Source organism: Artemia franciscana, chromosome 2, assembly GCF_032884065.1.
Source record: "Artemia franciscana chromosome 2, ASM3288406v1, whole genome shotgun sequence".
In the NCBI taxonomy this organism is placed as follows: domain Eukaryota; kingdom Metazoa; phylum Arthropoda; class Branchiopoda; order Anostraca; family Artemiidae; genus Artemia; species Artemia franciscana.
The window spans coordinates 40,082,786-40,100,807 of record NC_088864.1 but is presented as its reverse complement, the minus strand read 5'-3'; the positions used below and the strand labels follow the sequence as shown (position 1 = coordinate 40,100,807).

Below are 18,022 nucleotides of genomic sequence, written 5' to 3'. Positions count from 1 at the left end.
TAAATAGTTGAAATTACTAAAAATACTTTAGCATAAAGAGCGAGGTATTTATCTCCTCCTAAATACCTCGCTCTTTATGCTAAAGTATTTTTAGAACCCCTCATATGCGTAATAATCTCTGTTCGTTTTAAGTTTCAATGCTAGTCCTTCCTTTCATTTAAAAAAAACGTTTTCATGTTTATTTTTCATTGTTTTCTTATAGTAATGCTAGAAAATCCTGCGCCCTTTTCATTGAATATTTCTTCCCCCATGACCGATTCCTCCAACATAGCCCCCTACCCTCAGCCCCCCCCCCAAACAAAATAAAATCCCCCTGAAAACGTCTGTACACTTCCCAATAACAGTTACTATATGTAAACACTGGTCAAACTTTGTAACTTGCAGCCCCTCCCCGAGGGATTGTGGGGGAGTAAGTCATCCCCAAAGACATAGTTATTATGGTTTTCGACTATGCTGAACAAAATGGCTATCTCAAAATTTTGATCCGTTGACGTTTGGAAACAAATGAGCGTGGGAGGGGGCCTAGATGCCCTCCATTTTTTTGGTCACTTAAAAAGGGCACTAGAACTTTTCATTTCCGTTAGAATGAGTCCTCTTGCGACATTTTAGGACCACTTGGTCGATACGATGACACCTGGGGAAAAAAAAACAAACAAACAAATAAACACGCACCCGTGATTTGTCTTATGGCAAAAAATAGCAAAATTCCACATTTTTGTAGATAGGAGCTTGAAACTTCTACAGTATGGTTCTCTTATTTTTCGGGGTGTTTCCCCCTATTTTCTTAAAAAATGCAAATTTTCTCAGGTTCGTAACTTTTGATGGGTAAAGATATAAAGATATAAATGGGTAAAGATATTTAAGACTAAACTTAATAAAACTTATATATTTAAAATCAGCATTAAAATGCGATTCTTTTGATGTAGCTATTGGTATCAATTTTTTTGAGTTTTGGTTACTATTGAGTCGGTCGCTCCTTACTACAGTTCGTTACCACGACATAGGCAGAGATATAGACAAAAACATACACAACCTTCCTGTTGCAGCCCTCTGACAGCTTGCAAGAGGATCTGGAACACGCTCCCGGAGTTCGTACGAAGCTACAACTCGTTTGGTATGTTCAAAAATGATGTTCGAGATTTCTTAGCTAGTAAATGATTTTTTTATTCCGGTTTCCCTTGGAGTTGATGTCTCGGAATTGAATTGCTGAAATCATGTGCTACCCCCTGCCTAGGTAGTAATTTTTGGGGATTATTAAGGCGGGCGACTCATTTTTTTGGATTTTGTTTATATTTTCTGTGTTGGTATTTTTTTTCTCTACTGTTCTTTTCCGGCCATGAAGCTTTATGGGGGAGATTATCTTGAAGTAATCTTTTGTTTAAGAAATTCATTGTTAAATAAAGAACTCAGAACTCAGTGTAGACATAGACATAGAAGACTAATCTTACCTGTCTAAGCTGACCCAACTAATCCTCTTGATAATGCAAGATTTCCTGGGTGGCAAAAACATACTGTACCGGAAAACCACGATGGCGATAAAACACCCAATTCTAGAAAAAGGGTAGACGCCAGATTCTGCAAAATCTCGCGGTCAGGTTTTTCTGCCGCTAGCCCCTGGAGTCACACTAAACTTTAAAGTGACATTTTGCAATGTAAGAATGGAATAAACAGACACCAATTAGCGTGACTCCAATCTGACCTTTATCCCATTCTCTATCTATACAGTGTTCCATGGTATATTTCCAGTCTTTTAAAGAGTGGAAACACTGCTAAGAAAATCACACCTTTGTTTAAGCTTTTCTTTGTCAAAACCGTCAGGTTTTTCAAAGGCTTTCTGCATCAAACACATATTTATTTTGCTTGTTTTGAGTGCATTCAAAAGAAGTTCTTTTTGTTTTAACTTAAATATTACAATGGAAAGGGCAGAAACTTCAGAAAAGCAGTGACAAATCAGCCATAAATATGTTAAATCTCTGGGAGGGGCAAAACATTGTCATTACTCTACCTAGTGACAGTTAGCTGCCGTAACTTTGATCAATTAAAAATAGGAATTATTTCTGATAAAAATCAGAAAAAATGAATATAGGCTTTAGTGGGGTAATCAAAGATGTCTCCATTTAAAGCAAGTAACTTCGGGTCCATTTTATTACAAATTGAGCTACCAAATCTCGAAATGCTTATAATTTAAAATGTGTGCGTGTGTCAAAAAAAAAAAAAAAAAAAAAAAAAAAAAAAAAAAAAAAAAAAACTACATCTCTTGAAAAACGTATGTGATAAAAAAAATTCAGTTTATCTAAATCAGCGGTGACCATTAACATTAAAAAAAAGAAAGAAAAAAAGAAAAGAACAAAACAACTCCTGAGAACATTTTAAGGATAGGTAAAAATAAAATAACTTAATCTCATCTGATCAAAAACTAACTGCAATAGTCGGTCAATTTTACTTTGTTCCCTCTTAAAATCAGTTAGTTAATTATCTTCTAAGTGATGATGTTTGAGATTGAAAATTACGCAATGTTTAGGCTTCTTTTTTTTTGTCCAAGTGCTATGTTCGTTCTGAGGAGAGTTTAGCCCTTGCAAAGTAATTTGTTTATTTTTATTGTCAGCTATTTAAACTCCCAAAACCGTATTTCTTCTATTATTTTCAAAACGGGAAAAACAAATAAAAACGAAATTGTTGATTGACAAGTTTATTATACTTCCAAATTCCAAAGCTTATACACGCTGACAGATTCCTGTTGTATGACAAACATTTCAATAAGAAGAAGAATAAAAGGACAAGTAAGAACTCGATTGTTTAGCTTAAAAAACAGGCAGGTACATGGCAATTTCTTTCTAAGGCATTTTTTGAAAAGTTTCAATTAGACGTGAACAGAAATCTGGGAAAGTTTAGGATTTCCAAGGGGACCCTATGCCCCTCCCTAATAACGAAGTATTTCCCAATTTAGACCGATCAGTTCATAGGATTTTTAAGTCAGATGTTTGTGCGCTATGCTTAATAATGTTTAGTTTCAGGACTAAACATTATACTTTTAATTTCGATATATACGCGTTATTCCCATCGTAAGGAGCAGACCCCACCCATGGGGCATGGCATATTTGGTGAGTCATGGGCAGAACGTGTACCCTTTGGTTGACTATACTTTAGACCCTTAATTTAAAAACAAGAACATTTTTTATGTGAATGACCTCGTTTTCATATGCATAAAAAGAGCAAAAAGTAGTATTGTAATGATGTTACATATTGTATAAAACGTGTTGTTTCCAGACAATATGTTTCATTAGTATAAAATATGCCTAGAGCACGACCCGAAAAATAATACCAAGATTTCACAAGTCGATTTGAGTATCCCTTGATTTTCTTACTGCATCATAACTCCTGGCATCGGTGCTAACATGCCTGGATTGTTCTCTTCTGTTTTATTCTTCCTTTATTTTACATTAATTCAGCCTTTTGTATACATAGTGGGTGGGTAAAGCATGAGAAAGTGCAGCACACCTGGAAAACCATACTATTGGCATCAGATTACGTCTCTTGCGCTGCCAAAAGCAAAGAAAACTTCTTAGCGATGCTTATGTTGTTACCATTTCAAGACAACAATTTTCAGGGCTGAGTCTGAACAGTGCCAGTGGCTCTATGTTTTATATACTAGCACCAAACTAACATCTTACTGATCAGAAACATACATAAACAAAAACGGTACCCTCAAAAATTTGAGCAAGAAAAATAAATGCGTTTCTTTTGCCAATGCTCTTCATATAAATCGAAAAGAAGAGACATCCAAAGAAAGAAATAAACATCGAAAGAAAGAAAGTATCCTTAGATGTTGAAAGGAAATATTTGATGATTGCAAGAAATCGGGAAATGAAGGACATTTTATCTGAATATTCTGCTTCGAAAACAGTTGCAAATATCAAAAGATGAATTTCTTGTTCAAATTTAAGTATCTGACTTTAATAGGTTTTGTTTCGCGCTATATTTGTGGATCTAAAAGACAATTTTTTAATTTACACATATTTTTATTTATAGCATCAAGAATGGAGTCAAACAGTATGCCAATGAGAATTCATGTTTCTGAGAAAACAAAATCGCTTCTCGGCTCAAAGTTCCGTCTAAAAGAGAGAGGCGAAACTAAAATCAAGGGCAAAGGCCTAATGAAAACATTTTGGCTCGAAGGAAAAGACGAAGAAGTACCCATGAAACGCGTTATGTCAGCTGGCCAGGTTAGAAATAATCGCCGTGGATACATACCAATAAGCTCCGAAGACTTATTGAAGTGCGACAGAAGAGCGTCGGCTCCCAAAATATTTAAAATGAAGGACTAATGTGAATAGTGATATAACCTGGTCACAGTCTAGACATTCCACTTTATTACCATTGGATCATTTGATTGATGAAGGTTCGACATATTTTTGCAAATTCTACAAATGCAAATTGCGAAATTAATCTCTGCCCATATTAGTCAAATGTATACAAATAAGAGCAAATCTTCCTGATGATCAAAAAAGTTTGCATACATATTTTTCCTTACACAAGTTTTACATCAGTTAACTGTTTTTCCGAAATTCTAGTAAAAAAATCCATTAAAAACCAAATGTTAAACACAACCTGAACAAAAGACACTAAGTGACAAGACATACGCGTCGACAATCAGCTGTGTTAACCATGCTAGATCTGATCAGGGCCGAAATTAAATCTTTGGCACCCCCAAGACCCAAGGGTTTTGTCACCCCCAGACACAAGCAATATTTTTATCAGAGAGACAGAGATTTACGGGGAAATCCCAAAAAAATTGGGGACAGTGGAAGCCATGAAGAAAGGCAACTGATGAGTGATGAACCAAAAGTAATACAAGAGAAAGGTGATACCGAGCTCTAGGCTGCCATTCTTGGGAGACATCTGACAGTTTATAAGCGGCTACAGAATAGCTCTCTTGTTTTAAAATCACTTTTCTGTTAATTGGCAGCGCAGCAGCAAAATTCACCTGGCACTTAGACGATAAATCACATCAGTCCAGTGTTTGTTAATAAAATCTCTCAGTATTTCTTTTTTGCGCCCCTCGGCATTGTGCATCCCAATACCCGGACCTACCGAACCTATGCGTAATCCTGGCCTGAATCTAATCTCGCTGATTTTAGACGCAAGGTTTTATATAAAAAAACGAAAATGATACTTTCAAACACTTCACTGCTTCATTCATTATAATAATTGCATTGTCGCATCAAAAACGATAGGGAATATCCTGCATTTTTTTCCAAAAGAAATCTAGAAATGGAGAAAGACTTCTCTAAGCCCCAGAATTTGGAAAAACCTCAACTCCCCAACATGTTAAGGATCTGTGTGCCAACGCATATAGCAAACATTGTACAAAAAAAAGAAGAAATAATATTTTTTTTATATATATATATACGTATACCACTGTTTAAAGTGTATTTAGTGCATATCCGAACAGGGACAACTATAATATTTGACGAGTGGCAAGCATATGAAGTAATCTACAAATTAGGGAATGAACACTATAAAGTAAATCATACCTACAGCTTTCTCAAGTGGTGCAAACATAAAAACAACTGAAAGTACTTGGCGTGTGCCAAAGCAGTGTAATAAGCAACAGTTCGGGACCAAACGTTCATGTTTGTTGACGTTCACGGTGGCCCATTCGGGAGCAGTCGAGTGCTTTTAGCGGCGGAGACATGAAGGAAATTTCACACAATATCGCCGAGCATTGCCGTTTTCAATCGAGTTAAGCAAGTAACCAACTTAAATATTTTGTATGTTTACAATGGAAATGCTATATTTAGCTATGATATACGTATAACGGAAGAGGTCCGGAATATTGACTGAAAGCCTATGAAATATTTTGTAGCAACTAGAATGTGCTCATGGCGTTGGATTTTTTGTCTTCTTTTTAGTTCTGATGTGAAACCACTCATATTTAAGAAGTACAAAAATCGCATAAGAATTTAGTTTTAATTGGAGGTAGTGTTTGATGGTTTTGAGTTCAGTCTCCCTTTACTTTAATCATATAAATTTAAACGATGTTTTTTTTAGTTCGTTTTCTGACATTTAAATTAGAAAAATACAGGAAATGGAAAAAATATACAAAATTAGAAAAATCAGAAAACAAGTGTTTCTATTTCTTAAAAAAAATTAAACAAAAAATGGACCTCAGATCAGTACTGACTGGAATAACGGAAGAAAAAAAAAGAATTCTTGGTTACCTCTAGCTCGAAGTCTAACAAATCTTATGATTAAAAGTGTTACGTGTTGATTTTTCATTTGTAAATCTGTGGTTTTCAGTCTGGAGGCTATTTTCTTCTTTTTTGACGGAATTTTCAGTATTCGAGTGAACAATTTGATTGATTTATTATTGGCCTATTTTATGTACATTTATACGTATATATTATATACTTGAGGTATTTTATTACCCCGAAAAACTATTTTTTTTTGCTAGCATTCCCATTTCCCTACAACTAACATGTATTTTTTGTTCTTTTTTGTGTTTTTGTGGACATGCGCTATCGTATTAATACCTATTTTGAGCCAAATCTCTTTTTACCGTCTATTTTTTATTTTAAAGTTGTTTTCTCTTTATATATATTTTTGGAATCCAATTTCTCAATAGATAAGTGCACATACCAAAACAAAGCTAATTACTCATGTAGACAGTACAAATTTTAATGTTTTTTTTTTTTCATTTCAATCATGGAATATAAAACTAATCTCAAAGAAAGTAAAACAATCTTATTTTCGATCTCAAGAAAACATAATAACAATTTGAGATGCACCCTTTTGTTTTAGGGACGAAAATCTATACTTTTTTTTACACTTACAAGTCTATACGCTGGCGCTAGATGTACTTCTTACATGTATAATTTAACCTCTTACTTTGTTTTAAAGCAATGCTACGAAAGTGAGACTCATAAAATATTATATATACGTTTCTTTTCACTTTGCATTACCCAAAATTGATTGAACTTCAAATTATGGTTTGATATTTGTTTGTTTATCATTTCAACATTAAATTTAAAACAGACGGTAAGGAACTTACTGACCTAAATATATATTATTGTCTAAAAGTGTCTTATAAAACCTTATTTTTATCAATATAAATAGACCATTTATTAGATTTTTATTTGAAGATGAATTTGATTTGTGAAACAAGACAAAACGATGACTTCTAAAAAAAAACTTTCCATTATTTTAAAGAATAACAAAATAAGTTTGAGGAAGTTTACTGTTAGGAAGTTTGTCGAGGAAACAAGTATAGAAGCATATAAGATCTCGCGAAGAGCATTCATTGTTGAGTTTATTTAATTTTATCGAAATAAAATTTGAAAGGACTTTTTTCCTACTTTTGCATACCTCAAGGCGTTTTTCAAAGCGAGAATATGAAAAAAATGTGAAAGGTGTGTTAACCTTATTTTGTAAGATAATTAAATAAAAGAAAACTAGTTTTTTTAAAACTGAAAGTAAGGAACAACATTAAAACTTAAAACAACCAAAGTTATTCTGAATATGCGGCGGGCACCCCCGCCTCGTCCCTCAGTATTTACGTTAAAGTCTTATTTCTAATTCAAATTCAATGGCCCTTGTTTTCTTAAAGAATTGGGACCAAGCTATAGCCTAAAGACCAAAGACTAATAGCCTAAAGACAGTCCCACTCATATACGGAATAATTTCTGTTCGTTTTGAGTTTGAATGATGCTCCTTACTTTCAGGGAGAAAAACTGGGTGTTTTCAATTTAATTTCTGCCTTTTTTTTTGTGAATCATGACAGAAGATACACCTGACCCCGTCTAAAATTTCCCCTGAAAAATTCCCTTTAGAAATTTTCTTCCCCACTGAAAATTCTCCCCTTCCGTAGAAAATTCTTCCGAAAAATTTCCTTATATTTCTAAATAACAAATATCAGACCCAAAGATCTAGTGTTCCTATAATAAAGAGCCAAAAGGCCTTAATGTATTCAGATTTATATATTTCCCCTCCTTCACCCCAGAAGCACTTGATATGGAAGGAGTGGCGGTAAAAACGTCGGAGGGAATCATTCAATTTTGAAATTGAAAATTATAGTCCCCTTTTTACAATTCAAAGATGATTACACGGCATTCATCTCCCCTCCCACATCCAAATTTTATCCCATCAAAATTTTAAGATAGTAACTTTGTCCAAAACAGTCTAAAGGTCAAATAACTATGCACTCAGGGTTGACGAAACCACACACATCCCCTGGGGCAACGGCTGTAACTTATACAAGTTGCTTATTGTTAAACTATAAGGTTTTTTATTGGGAAAAAGGGGCATGTTTGATCCTGGGTCTCCAAACAAGCTTAGGATACGAAGGTGAAACTTTAAGGATGTATTGAGAGGGATGCCGAACACAACCAAAAAACACTATAGGCATGCTGATTGTAAAATGGAGATATCTGCAATAGCTAAGGAACAGCAGAGGGTATGAAGTTGAAATTCTCAGGGAATGTTGAAGGGATTTGAAGTGATTGGAGGGCAACCAGCCCCCCTTCCTTTTCACGCGTCCCCTCTCCTTGAAACTGAAAAAAATTGTGAAATAGCCATTTTTTTCAAACTAGTTAGAAGGTCTAATAGTTACGACTACGAGATGCAACGCCCTCCACAACGCCCTCCACAACCCAAGGGGCAATTATTATAAATTATATGATTTGCCCATGGTTTACATGCATGGTTTATCATAAAGAAAAGGGAAAATTTATGATTCAGGTTGCGTCCAAAAGGCTAAAGGTATCAAGGTGAAACTTGAAGTAATGTTGAGGCGTATGCCAACTAAACCAAAAGGCACTATGCACATTCAATTTATAAAAAAGGTGGATCTGCAATAAGAACGGCTGAAGGAATTAAGTTTGAGCTTTGGATTTGTCATTTTCAAAAGAATCCAACAACAATTTTGAAATGGCCACTTTACTCAAAACAGTTCAAAGGTAAAATGATTATGCCCATCTAGATGACGTAGCCCCTCACAGCCCGTGGGCAAGGTTTATATGTTATGCAAGGTGCTCTTTGTTTACATTATGGTTAGTCATTGAGAAAAAGGGGTATGTTTATTCTGGGTGTCCAAAACAGCTCAGGGTATTAAGGTGAAGCTTTGAGAAGATACTGAGAGGGATACCGAACACAATCAAAATACACTCTCTGCATGCTGGTTGTCAAAAGGAGATATCTGCAATATCTAAGGAACAGCTGAAGGTATGAAGTTGAAACTTCTAGGGTGTATAAAGGGGCTTTTGAGGAATGATTGGAGGTATTGGGGTGGAATTTGTAGCTAAATCATAAGACACTATGTGCATCCAGGTCATCAAAAAGGCGTATCTAAGCTGTTTTAGGAACGGATAAGGGCATTGACGTTCAGAGCTATTGTTATTGCAGATGGTACTTTGACTGAAACTGTGGCTACTTGGGACTGCGTTGCTACTCATGACTTCAGCTACGACCACTAATGACTGTGACTGCAACTACTTGAGACTACAGCTACTTTTACTTGCAACTATTTCCGGGAATTTTCTAGCAATACGGTCATATTTTGTTATACAGTAATGTGTTGTTTCTTGAACACAACAAACAGTGTCGGATCTTGTAGATAAGGCGTTGTATCTTGAAGATACAGTATTGTATACTGAAGCGTTGAGGTTTCTCGGAATTACTATCATTATACATTATAAGCCAATTAACTTTCCCTAGTTCTATACACTAATTTTTGTTATTATAGCAATTTATTTTTTATTCATCATCGATGTTTTGAAATCTAAACCATGCTGTTTAAAATACATAAAGTTTTCAATATGATCAGTTCTATCATCCGACAAATCATGATAACTATCTTGACTCAGACTTACCCCATGTATGCGCAATTCAGAAAAACGATTTACTGCACCAAAAGGCTGCTTGAGTCAAAACCTGCACAATCTCAGTTTTTTATATCATAGAATAATTACCATCCCCTGTTAGTAGTGAGGACTTACTGGTTTTAACGACAGTCATAGCCGCTGTTTTCTTCCTTAATGGTTTAAAACCACGAAGAAGTTTAACGGTGATTCCCTCAAGACGCGGGTGTTATTAATTTTATTCAAGATGCAGGTTCTTGTTACGTACTAGGGAGTGTTTTCCTCAAGATGGGAGTGTTTTCCTCAAGGGAGTGTGCTCATAAAAGTGCTTATAAACTGTGCCATAAAAGATCAATTTTTGAACGTATTAGTCCAATGCAATACCCAACCTTTCACACTCAATGGATGGCAAACGGCACCCTCTGGCATGCATTATCACACATAAGACATTTTTCAGGTATTTCCCGGTAAAAATCTGTTTACACTAGAATGGTTCGTTTAAACTTAAAGAAAATTCCCAATTGCGTTTCTTCTGATGACTCATCCCAATTGACGCCAGTGTGAAACAAAGTGCCTGCCTAGTGCCACCCTCTGGCCAGCAATACTACACCTAAAGCATTTTCAACCATTTTTCCCACAAAAATGTGCTTATAAACTAAAATTGACCATTGTTTTTTCCTCCTTATTTCCAGTGATTTTGTAAAAAAAAATGCACTTTATTCTTAAAAAGGGCATAGAATATAAAATATTTTCATGAAAAAGCCTTTTCCTTATGCTCACAGCATTTGGAAATCCATAACAATCCTTAGAAATAAAGACCAATACATAGAAATCCAATAGTGAGGGGGTTATAGATTTTACAATGCCCATAGGGAGTATACTATTGGAGCTACTAAACCCTCAAAACGTTGTTAAGCGCACTGGGTCTTGTTCAATACTAAAGTACAATAGAAAAAGTTCAAACATAATCCAAAATAATCTCAAAATAATCACAAAAATATTTTAAACAATTCTAAAATAGTTCTAACACAATGAAAAAAGGCTGATACAGAACCAAAAATACTTGCTACAAAAGACAAAAATTCTAACAACATTCCAAATACTTCTTATAGATTACAAAAAGTTCAAATATAATCCAAAATAATTCCTACAAAACAAAAATTATCCGTACAAAATACAAAATACTTCAAACAACTCTGAAACAGTTCTAACAGAATGAAAAATAGCTGAAGAATGAAGAATAGCTGACGCAGAACACAAAATACTTGCTACAAAACACAGAAAATCTAAAAACACCCCAAATACTTCTTGTAGAATACAAAATACTTTTCACAATTCTAAAATAGTTGTAAAAGAATGAACACAAAATACTTGCTACAAAACACAAAATTCTAACAACATTCCAAATACTTCTTACAGATTACAAAAAGTTCAAACATAATCCAAAATAATTCCTACAAAGCAAAATATTATTCTTACGAAATACAAAATACTTAACACAATTCTGAAACATTTCTAACAGAATGAAAAATAGCTGATACAGAACACGAAGTACTTGCTACAAAACACAGAAAATCTAAGAACACCCCAAATAATTATTATAGAATACAAAAAGCTCAAACGTAATCCAAAGTAATTCTTACAAAACAGAAATAATTCTTACGAAATACAAAAATTAATTTTCACAATTCAAAAATAGTTATAAAAGAATAAAAAATACTTGGTGCAGAACACAAAATACTTGCTACAAAAAACAAAGATTCTAACAAATACCCAAATACTTCTTAAAGATCACAAAAGGTTCATATATAATCCAAAATAATTCCTACTAAACGAAAAAAGTGTTCGTAAGAAATACAAAAATACTTCACACACCCCAAATAGCTCTTATAAAATTAAAAATTTTAAACATAATCCGATATAATTCTTACAAAACAGAAATAATTAGTACAAAATACAAACATAATTTGCACAATTCTAAAATAGTTCTAAATGAATAAAAAAAAAGTTGGTGAAGAACAAAAAATACTCCCTACAAAAGACAAAATATTAAAAACACCCCAAATACGTTTTTTAGAATACAAAAATGTCAAACATAATCCAAAGTAATTCCTACAAAACAGGAATAATTCTTACAAAATACAAAAATACTTCGTAAAATTCTAAAATAGTTCTAATAGAATGAAAAATAGTTGGGCAGAAAACAAAATACTTGCTACAAAACTCAAAAATTCTCAAAACTATCCAAATACTTTTTATAGAATGCAAAACCGTTCAAACGTTATTCGAAATAATTCCTACAAAAAAAAAAAAAAATAATTCTTACAAAATACAAGAAGTTCTGACAAAATCTAAAATAGTTCTGAGAAAACAAAATTATTCTTACGAAATAAAAATACTTTAAACAAATCCAAAGACCTCTAACAGAATAAAACAAATACTTGCTGTAAATATTAAATTTTTTTACAAAACCAACCTGCACACAGCCTGCCACACACCAGGTACCCGTAATCGACCTACAGCTGGTTACCCAAGGTACCTGCTGCCAACCCAGAGCTCCCCTGGATACCTGCAGCCAACCTTCAGATGCCCCCAGTACCTGCAGTAACGTACCACAAATCGCGTAATTGCAACCAACCTATTTTTTTTTTTTACCTAGGTTGCACTGTGTTAAATGATTTTAAGCTAGATTCATTCGGGTTTGGCAAGCGTGTCCCGCACGTATTCTGTACTTCATATGAGTAATTTTTTTGTTTTGAGGGAATTATTTTGGAATATGTTTCAACACTTTGTATTGTACTATAGTTTTACGCAAGACCCAGGTGCGCGTAATAACGTCTTGAGGAGCTAGTAGCTCTAGTAATACACCCCTTATGGGCGTCGTCAAATCCATAACCCCCTCACTATTGGACGTCTATGCATTGATCTTGATTTACAATGATTGTTCCGGATTTCTAAATTTGCGGGAATAAGAAAAGGCTTGTTAAAAAAGATGTTTTAAATTTTATTTCCTTTCTAAGAATAAAGGAGACGTTTTCCTAAAATCACTGGATATAAGGAGAAGGGGGGTGTGAATGCTAAGGTACGTCACAATCTAACAAAAAAAATGGCACGTTTCCGTACTTAAAAAAAACAATGGTCAATGTGGTATTACAGGCCAGAGGGTGCCACTAGGCAGGCATAATGTAACACACTGGCGTCAATTGCGACGAGTCATCGGAAGAAATGCTATTGGGAAATTTCTTTTAAGTTTAGACGAACGATTCTAGTGTAAACGCATATTTTTGCCGGAAAATGCCAGAAAATGTTTTATGTGTGATAATGTACGCCAAGAGGTGCAGTGTGCCTTACGCTGAGTGTCACAGATTGGATATTGCCTTGAACTAACACGTTCTAAAGTTTATCTTTTATGACACAAAGTGATACTAAACGCTCCTCCACGATGTTCTGTCAAGATGGGGCTGGCTTAAAACCTCTTTTTTTACAGCTTTAGACTATGAAAAATCAATATTTCTCATATTTTGATCCTGTTTGGCCCAAATATTGGTCTTTCATGGCACACAACGGCAGTAAACACCCCTCTTGGGCGTTCTGTCAAGATAGTGCTAGCTTAAAACCTCTTTTTCAAAGCTTTAGACAATGAAAAACCGATTTCTCTCTTATTTTGACCCTGTTTGGGCAGAAATTTGTCTTTCATGGCACACAATGGCAGTAAATACCCCACCGGGGCGTTCTGTCAACAAAGTGCTAGCTTAAAATCTCTTGTCTTTAAAGCTTTAAACTATGATAAATCGGTTTCTCTGATATTTTGATCCTGTTTGGGCAAAAATTGGTCTTTAATAGGAAAAATGGCAGTAAACGCCCCTCCGCAGCTTTCTGTCAAGATAGAACTGGCTTATAACCTCTTGTTTAAAGCTTCGGACTATAAAAAATAGATTTCTCAGATGTTTTGATCCTGTTTGGGCAAAAATTGATCTTTTATGGTGCAAAATGGCAGCAAACCCCGTCTGCGGTGGTCCATCAGATAGGGTGGCTTAAAATGTCTTGTTTTAAAGCTTTAGACTATGAAAAATAGATTTCTCTGATACTTTGATTCTGTTTGGACAAAACTTGCTCTTTTATGGCACCAGATGACAGTAAATGCACCTCCGTTTTCCGGGGGTAGGGGGCCTTAAAATCTAACATCTAATAAGCTATCGTAAATAAATAGCTTCCATACAACAGTTTGAAGTTAAGGAGGGAGGTGTCAAAGGAATTTTTCCGGCAGAGAGGGACGGAAATCTAACATCCAATAAGCTACCGTAAATAAATAGCTTCCATACAACACTTTAAAGTTAAGGTGGGAGGTGTTACATAATTGTTTTCGGGAGGAGGCTGAAATCTAACACCCAATAGGCTGTCGTAAGTAAATAACTTCCATAAAATAGCTTAAAGTTAAGGTGGGAGGTGTTATAGGATTTTTTCCAGAGGGATGGGGACTGAAATCTAACGCCACCGAATGCAAAGTGTCTTTTTTCTTCGTTAGTGTGTTTCATTGACTAGCAAGAAAACGTATTGTGAAGTAGACATATTTTTCTTGTAAATTACTATTATAAGCAATGAGACTTGTGCTGCATAAAGCGTATGAGTTAAGGCTCTTTCAAAATTTGATTTTGCTAATATCAAGATTTAATTTAATAGATTTTAGCATGAAGGTGTGTCTAATAGACCAAAAAATCATAAGCTTTGCTGGATACGCGGCTCAGAGACAACGGGTTTTCACGCTATTCATGGCTTATCGATCCAAGCAATAATGCAGTCAATTCCCCGATTTGGAAACAGCTTATCATGTAGAATGTATTTCACGTATTAAAATATTAGGAAGACTTTCGTGGTCCAGCTGTCTAGCGCACAGGTTCACTGGGGAAAATTTCTTTCGAATCCTAAAGCGGACAAAAATCTTTTGATTAGAAAGGGTCTCTGAGAAAAAAAAAATGCCTTGAAGAACAAAGCGTCATGAAAGAAAAGTCTTGAAAGAAAGCGTCATGAAAGAAAAAAAATATCTTAATTTATTACGTAACATCCCACATGTGCACCGGCATTAAATAAGTCACGCGTGCACCGTCATAACGTCACAATCACGCGTGTGCCGCTACTACGTAGCACCCGCGTGTGTGTCCTCCTAAGTTACAAACCGGGTTCCCCATGGGCCCTGGAGTAACATGTCATGCGAGATTACGGCATTCGCAATAAACCTGTATGCTGTAATACAACTACCTGTATGCTTGGTTAATCAGATGTATACAATTACATGACGTTCCAGATCTAATATAAGACTGATGAAAATGCCGTTCGAGACCCGGTTTATTACCCCCCAAGAACAAAGAAAATTACCCAGTCATGCTATAAAAAGAACAGGAATACTTTGTTCCTGAAAAATCGACAGACGCCTTGACTGTATAACACTTCGCTCCTTGTTCCTGGAAATAGCTCAAAATCCTTTGTTTGCCAAGAACAAAGGCTCTGTGTGTTAATCAGAAAAATATTGGGTTAGGATCAATTTGGACAATATTTCTAGAGGGGGGAGGGGTTGAAGGATTACCACTATACCTTTAGGTTTTTAAAAAATCAAACAAACTATGAGTAACGTCAAGTTTGCATCTTGATTCAGCGGGGCCCTGAATGCTAACGACTCCTATTATGTAACAAGCACCTGCATGTTGAGGAAAACACTCCCTATTACGTAACAAGCACCTGCATCTTGAAAAAGATTAATAATACCTGCGTCTTAAGGGAATTGCCGTTAAACTTCTTCGTGATCTTAAGAAAGAAAAGAGAAGAAATTAAGGAAGAAAAGAGAAGCGGCAATGGCTGTCATTAAAGCCAGTGAGCCCACATTACTCTTATTTCCATAGGCACGCGTTCTGCGATTCCCCTTATTTGGTCATTACCGTTATACAATAGACACAAGATGTTTCAATTGGATCCTATGATATACTGAACACGCGTAAAGATAACCTTAAACACCGGATTCTTGTACGAGGAAAAGAAAAGAAGCGAAAAAAGAACACATCACTGCCTCCCATATGAAAAGTGAAGTTATTAGTTCTATGACTATCTACCTTAGTTCTTCCCTAGGAATGACGCATGAAGAAATGATAAATAGACTTATCTATTAACAAATGAACTGACATAATTTTGATACAATCCTGATAAGGGCTTATGCTAGATTTGCCTCTCACTCAATCGGACTATCTGTCTTGGCTTTTTCTACAATTATTAATGGCTTTATGTCTACAAATACTTTATTTTAATTTAAAATTGATTTTGCTCATGATGGGGGACCCATATATGGGGACTATATGGGGTTTCCAACTATTGTGATTCCAAAAGTAAAACTTTCATTTTAATAAGACTTCCTTTTCCAGGGTTTCAAGCTATCTTTCTGAAATTCTCGTAGACTTGTTTCGCAACAGACTTTTAATATTAAGATTAGCCAAAGTAACAGTTACTAATCCTGAACCAGCTTGAAATGACGATTCTTGCTCATTTGACCGTTATTTTTTCAAAATACGACCCGACTGATTAGCAACCGAAACCTTAAAACACGGAATTTTGATACCAATAGATACATCGAAAGAATTGGATTTTTATGCTGATTTCAAATATACATGTTTCATCAAGTTTTACCCATCAAAAGTTACGAGCCAGAGAACATTTGTCTTATTTTCGAAAAAAGGGGCAAACAACCCCTAAAAGTCAAAGAATCTTATTGAGAATCACACTATCAGATTCAGCGTATCAAAGAACCCTACTGTAGAGGTCTCAGGCTCCTATCTGCAAAAATGTGGAATTTTACATTTTTTGTCAGAAGAAAGATCACAGACGCGTGTTTTTTTGTGTTTTTCTTTGTCTTGTTTTTTAGAATATTAATGAAAATCATATCATCTGATTTAGCATAACAGAAAACCCTACTGTAGAGGTTTCAAGCTCCTACCTGCAAAAATGTGGAACTTTGCATTTTTTACCAGAAGAAAGATCACGGATGCGTGTTTATTTATTTGTGTTTTCTTTCTTCCCAGGGGTGATCGTATCGGCCCAGTGCTCCTAGAATATTGCAAGAAGGCTTACTCAAATGGATAAGTTTTAGTGCCCTTTTCAAGGGCACTAAAACCCTTCCCGCGCTAATTTTTTCCCAAAGTCATCCAATCAAAATTTTGAGATAGCCATTTTGTTCAGCATAGTCTAAAATTCTAATAACTATGTCTTTGATAATGATTTAATCTCCCAGAGTCCCCCGGGGAAGGGCTGCAAGTTGTGAACTTTGCCCATTGTTTACATATCGTATTGGTTATTGGGAAGTATGCAGATATTTTCAGGCGAGATTTTTCTGGTGGGGGATCGGGGGAGATGGTTACATTGGAGGATCTTTCCACAGAGGAATTTTTCACGGCGGAAGGGGATTTTTCATAAAGGGGGTGCTGAATTTCCAGCAATAATTGAAAAAACGATCAGAAATTAAATAAAACAAGTTATTTCAACTGAAAGTAAGGAGCAACATTAAAACTTAGATCGAAAAGAAAACATTACGTGTATGAGGGGGGTTACCTCTCCTCAATACCAGCTCTTACGCTAAAATTGTTTTTTTACTTTTAAAAGAGGTTATTATTCTAATTAAACAGCCTGTGAGATTCAGGAGTCATTTTTAAACAACTGGAACATAATATAAACTTAGGTTCATAAAAGGTTAATATTAGTTAAAAAAAAGTAAAATTAATACTTAAATTTCATTTTAATTATCCATGTACGGTAAGTAATCTTCAAAACCTGCATTGACTCAAAAACTTTCAGAATTAGACAACAAAAACAAGTTTATTTTTAACTGAAAGAAAGGACTGACATTAAAACTTAAGACGAACAGAAATTATTCCGTACATGAAAAGAGCTGCCACCTCCTCAACGCCCCGCTCTTCGCGCTAAAGCTTTTTATTTTTAAAAAAAGTAGAGTTGTGAGAAAGAGTCAAACTTTAGCGTAGAGAGGGTGGCGTTGAGGAGGGGACAGCCCTTTTCATAGTTTCTGTTCGTTTTTAAGTGTAAAAGTCTCTCCTTACTTTCAGTTAAAAAAACTTGTTTTTTATTTAATAAAGATACAGAATAAGTCAAAGTATTTTTACGGATTGTGTAAAATT

The 18,022-nt window shown here is 35.0% G+C and overlaps 1 protein-coding gene across 1 annotated transcript in view; it reads left to right on the top strand.

The window, feature by feature from the left end:
- Positions 1–7,749, top strand: part of LOC136041516 (soluble guanylate cyclase 88E-like) — a 104,456-nt gene extending 96,707 nt beyond the window's left edge. The window contains exon 10 of the mRNA XM_065726224.1: positions 4,030–7,749. Within this exon, the coding sequence (XP_065582296.1) occupies positions 4,030–4,325 (296 nt within the window). The 3' untranslated portion in view covers positions 4,326–7,749. The remainder of the gene's footprint in view (positions 1–4,029) is intronic.
- Positions 7,750–18,022: the final 10,273 nt, after the last annotated feature.